The 5,364-nt window shown below is 32.7% G+C and overlaps 1 protein-coding gene across 1 annotated transcript; it reads right to left on the reverse strand.

The window, feature by feature from the left end:
• Positions 1-379: 379 nt before the first annotated feature.
• LOC124820056 (signal peptide peptidase) lies at positions 380-5,364 on the reverse strand. The gene is made up of 12 exons (XM_088107038.1): positions 5,204-5,364; positions 5,007-5,111; positions 4,565-4,680; positions 4,330-4,481; positions 4,138-4,223; positions 3,419-3,546; positions 3,124-3,174; positions 2,663-2,749; positions 2,462-2,531; positions 1,561-1,697; positions 1,287-1,364; positions 380-613 (listed from the first exon to the last, which is right to left on the reverse strand). Exons 2-12 carry the CDS (start codon positions 5,044-5,046, stop codon positions 539-541), a joined length of 1,020 nt encoding a protein of 339 aa, XP_087963164.1. The 5' UTR covers positions 5,047-5,111; positions 5,204-5,364; the 3' UTR covers positions 380-538.

The raw sequence follows: 5,364 nt of genomic DNA on the forward strand, positions 1-5,364 counted from the left end.
ACTATCTGAAAACGCATCATCGTTAATAGTTTGACTAATATATGGGATATAAGCTACTTATAACTAAACAATGGTAATGCACCATTCAAAATTATTTTGTACTACTTACTACAAGTAAACAAATTCGTGAAACAAACTAAAAATTGCAGATCCTACTGAATATTAACTAGATACTGGATTTTATAATTATTTACAGAACACCACTGAAATGTCATTTTCAAACTTAGGCTGATTATGACTGTGATGGGTGCAATTTCAATATAGATAAACATCAAAATTAGTTAGGTAGAGATAAACACCAAAAAAAAGCATGTGTGCCGATAACAGAAAGTTTGCCATGGAAACCCAAAGTAAACAGGCAGTAAAAGCAAAATGCCAATTTGAAAGATAAAACTAATACATTTTTTTTTTAAAATCACAATCAGTTACAGAGGTGCTGCTGAATAAGTTAGCTTTAAATGTAACGGTGTTTTCAGAAGAAAAAAAAAACAGTATTTCTTCTCTGACTAGGAAGTATTGGTATTGGGCATGCATCAACTTATTCAACCTTTTTGCTGGACTTGTCATCCTCTTGAGGTGAATTGGCAGTCTTTGACTCATCGAACTCCAACAACTGCATTGATAGAGTATGAAAAACTGTTAGAATACATGGTACGCATAAATCCTAACCATCTTCAAGTTTTAACTACTAAATAAAATAACATTCATATATCCAATACTTTCAAAACAGTCATAATACACTGTAACAAAAACATATTGCACGAAGCTTTTAAAACTGTTCATAACAAAGCAAAGTTTCGTTTAGAAGGTAGAAAACAAAGTTCATCTTCTGCGTGGGTTTTCTTAAATTGCTGGTATTCATAAACTAAACATGAACACCTTTAAATGTGAAAACGATTTTCAACAATCTAGTTAAAGGTATATATAGATAGTAGAAAACAGGTGCAAAAGATCTTGTCAAGTAATAGTCAATAGGACTTAAGATTAGTCTTTTGTCACAATGACTAAATTCCCAACAATATTAGTGACTCTTTCACGACTCCTAATAAAAAATTGTTCAAAGTTTTAAAGCAATATTAATGATGGTCATCCTATGGTTTCATTGATAGGGTTCAAAACGTGATAAATCAAATTTGCATATTTTCATTATACATAGTATTTAATACAAACTAAGTAAGTTATACTCCAGCGAAACTAATATTGAAAGAACACTAGAAACATAAAAAAGGATGGACTAACATTGATATGAGAATGAAGAAACAAAAAATATAAGCAAAGAAACAAACCTGTTTGACATCACCATTCCATATGCAATGAGCAGCCAAGAATCCAATTACAGAAGGTACAATATACAAAAGAGCAGGCTGGCAAAAGGAATACAATCAAGGGCAAAAATTAGTTTAGAAGTTTGATCACCAAAAGTCCATGATTATACCACAAGTTCAGCCAGCCATAATGTATTAGAAATTTAGAATATTATTTGGCGTTAATGATTAGTGACTACAACCCCACACACATTCCCCAAAGCTACAAAAAAAATACATGAAACAGATCAGTTACCTGTGCAGCCTGAAACCAGTTCATCACAACAATTGTAAGGACCAAGCCAACAGTGTATCCTAAAAATGCACTCTTGAAATATTGGGGCTGTTTTCCTCTGGATACATCAAACCGCAAAGCCAATGCTACAAAAATACCTGAAGCAAAAAAATACGTAGTCAAAATAAATTGAAGTAACAAACAACAAAATTACTAGAGAGAAACTTTTCCTTCATTATTGTCAAAGATATACAGGTAGGGATAAAATTTATTTATCACTCTAACTCAAAGTTGTAATGTAAACTAATAACAAGAAAAAACATGAAGTTCCATCTAATGTATGTGACTTACCATTTAAATATAGTATTTGGATTTATGAATGCAACAAATATGTAAAAAATCACTCTTTAAAATACAGTCACCAAGTTTAATCAGTTAAGTAAACTCAACAAAGTTAAGAGTTTAGACCAACAAAGCAATTATTCATAATAATGGGAAAAATAAGGGTCAGAACAATGTCACTAAACTAGAACGCCAAAAAGACCATTGATATGACAGGGGAGTGGGACCACAAGAGTTTTTTATTTTGAAATTTAGCTTCAAGTCTCCTCATAAGGGACCTTAAAAATTTGTGTAGGGGATGACAAAATCTGAAAGAGCTACCCCTCAAACTCTCAGTCTTGCTCCTCCAAAAATAGAAAAGTATATTAAAATAATTCACTTGGATTACTACATGACAGCAAAGTGAAATGCAGATTACTTTCCATTTACTCCCTCATCTTTTTCATACCATTTTCGCAAAATCTTCTAAGCATAGGTTAACAAAATCTGGTACAAGATACAAATTAAAAGCTGAACTGTATTATTACAGAGCAACGTCGCAAAATAAATATATCAATACATAAATGAAGAGTCATCCTACCAGGGATAACAATATCACCAAGACCAAGCATTGAAAATGGCCTTACAGCATCTGCTGTGGGGAACAAAAGCTGCAAAATCATTTGAATGACAATATTAGGAAGAAATTTATTACAATTTCCATCTAATATCCAAGTAAATACACAATATTAAAAAAAGGTTCAAAAGAGAAATTTCCATTTCATTTAGCTAAAGTTTTAACCTTTATTGGAGCATCAAATGATTTTGCAACGCTGACCATTACTGGAGTGAAGAAAACCCAGAATATGTCATATACAAATAGACCAGCCTGTAAAATACAAGAATGTAAGAAAGTCAACGACCATATTTAAAACAAAAATTTGTACAACAAAAAAGTCTTCTATCTTTTGGAAAATAAGACTAAATTATCATATCTGTAGGGAATAAATATAATTTTCTCATGCATTTTATGAGCTTGTATTCGATTAAAAGGGTAAAAAAGAATCTGAATGAATCAGATGATAGAGTAAGTCAAAATCCACAGGCCTTTTAATTGTATTTTATTACAATAAAAAAGAGTAAATGTTTGAACGACACAGACATATGATCTGGTTTATCCACAGAAAAATTATTGTTGGTATACATGTCTTCTTAGATAAACGCTTTGAGCACCATTAATTACAAAAGAAAGAAAACACCTACCAAGAGAATAGCACCAGTCTTGAAAGACCCAAGAGAAAGCATTTCAATTCCCTGCAAGTGATAAAATGTACATTGGTGTAAATTCTAGTAATAAAAAACTGATTCATAATTCTACACATTGATAGCATAAATGATAGAATGATTTAATTTATTTATCAAAATTCACAAAAATTATTAGTTCAAACCACAAAAAGTGGGTACCACAAATTTTATATAAATATATAATAAATTGATGATGAAACTTTATCATAAAAAATAGTTGATAGGACAATTTATATATAGAAAATTGACAGACCTGAATACAGAAAGCAAGACCCAATATATTATTTGCCAGCCAATGCTTCCGCAAAGCATACCAAGCACAAAAGAATGTCCCAGGGATGCCAGCAACGACCTGTGACCTTGTAAACTCAATCTCCACAGCTGTATAAGAAAAGTGTAAGCAGAAAAATATATATTATGCGTGATAGAGGAGGATTAATCTCAACTTGATCAAGTAACTATAACTAACAACACATACAATGCAAATCATGAGGATAATCGTCTAATGATAATAAATAAAGAACTAAAAAGCCAACAACATAGATAGTAAAGCATAATAAATAGCCAAAGACATTGGTGATTATAGTTGATCAACAGAACTTAAAAATTAAGTCAACAGTTCACAATAACCCGAAAATGACTCCCCTTTTGATAATTGTGACAAGCCATATGGGTCCATGGGGTATGCATGCATTTACCTTTATTTTGTCTAAAGGGTTGAATTTTTAATGCCTTCTCTAGAAAATAGTTCAAAATCATGTTAAAACTAAATTTATTTTAAAAGAAAAAATAAATGAATTGTCAATAAATAAAGGCCTCGAGCATTTTTCATATTTCATTGGGCACATCACAACGAGTACAAGTGCCCAGAGGCCGCATTAATTGGAATTTGGAACTAGATGCACCGCAGTTCAGAGAAAAACATACTATCACCAACAATAAGAAAAATACAGTAGCCAGGGAGTCACATACATCGGAAATATGGAAATCGCCAGACTATGACGTCCTCATTCCAATGCTTTGGCAGAAAACGTTTAATAAACGGTAATAATGTTGCCCTGTAGACAGTGGAAAACAAAGTGTTTAATAAAATACAAAAAATTATAACAATAAGATTTTATCGATACTATGACAAGGACATCCAACGTGAGGAAAAGAACTTACGAAAGCGCAACAATCCCAAGTACAAAGAAGTAGCCTGTCAATACAGTGTTCACAAGGTCCTTTGATAGAAACTTGAAGAGTAAGAACAGTGACAATAACATCGCACTCCCAACAAAGGGGAAACGCATGGCATGTTCATTCGACATTGTCTCCTGTAAAATTATTTGCAACAGAAATCAGATTAACCACCAAAGAACACAATATAAAGAAGGGAATAAGCAGATTAACTACTCACAGTTGGTGGTGTTGGTTTGACAGAGCGGTAACATCCCACGAACACGGTGAGACAAGCAGTCAAAATAACATTTAAATTCGGATCTACTTTCACAACAAGCGGTGCTAAGGATAAACCTGTGGTTACAAATAAAATGGCAATAATATTGAGAAATTGAGGAACAAAAAGAGACTCACTCTCCTTCTATCACTCACGCATTGACATTATTAAGATTATTAATAAACAAACAAGTATTATTAAACCAAACAAAGCCCAGCTGCCAAAATTCGATACCCTAAAATTTTAGAATACAGAATCAAAATTCAATTCAATTCATTTGAGAATGAATCGTACAGCAACTACATTATGCCAGAATGCCAAAAAAGCTCGTCATGAATCACACAGCAACTCGAAGGTTGCTCAATAAGAGTATCAACTGAAGCATGAAACAGGAGAAACAAACCTGTCAAAGCCAAATTCGCAATTCGTTCGGTTTTCTTCATCCTCCTTAACCTCTTTTCTGAACAATTTTGGATCTAATGAACTCACGTTGCCAGAATGGCCTCCACTGCGATTAAAAAACAGCACAAATCACAAAAATTGAAAAACAACAAACAAAATCGTAGATCAATCTTAAAAAAAGAAAGGAAAGAGGGCAACCTCCAATCGCAAACGGGAATTGCAGGAGCGGTTGGCCCCAACAGCAAAGCAGATCGAAGAGAGATAGAGAGAGAAATTGATTTGGGAGAGAGAAATTGATTTTGGAAAATGGAAATAAAAAAGAATTGCAGAAGGATTAGGGTTTTAAGATTTACCGTGAT

Source organism: Vigna umbellata, chromosome 2, assembly GCF_029865625.1.
Source record: "Vigna umbellata cultivar VRB3 chromosome 2, Vumbellata_1.0, whole genome shotgun sequence".
NCBI classification, from domain to species: Eukaryota; Viridiplantae; Streptophyta; class Magnoliopsida; order Fabales; family Fabaceae; genus Vigna; species Vigna umbellata.

Excerpts from the sequence above, each read along its gene's own strand:
- LOC124820056 (XM_088107038.1), bottom strand. The coding sequence starts at position 5,046 with ATGAAGAAAACCGAACGAATTGCGAATTTGGCTTTGACAG. Across the intron at positions 3,547-4,137 it reads GCGATTTCCATATTTCCGAT|CTGTGGAGATTGAGTTTACA; the intron begins GTATGTGACTCC and ends TTTCTTATACAG. Across the intron at positions 3,175-3,418 it reads GTCTTGCTTTCTGTATTCAG|GGAATTGAAATGCTTTCTCT; the intron begins GTCTGTCAATTT and ends TATCACTTGCAG.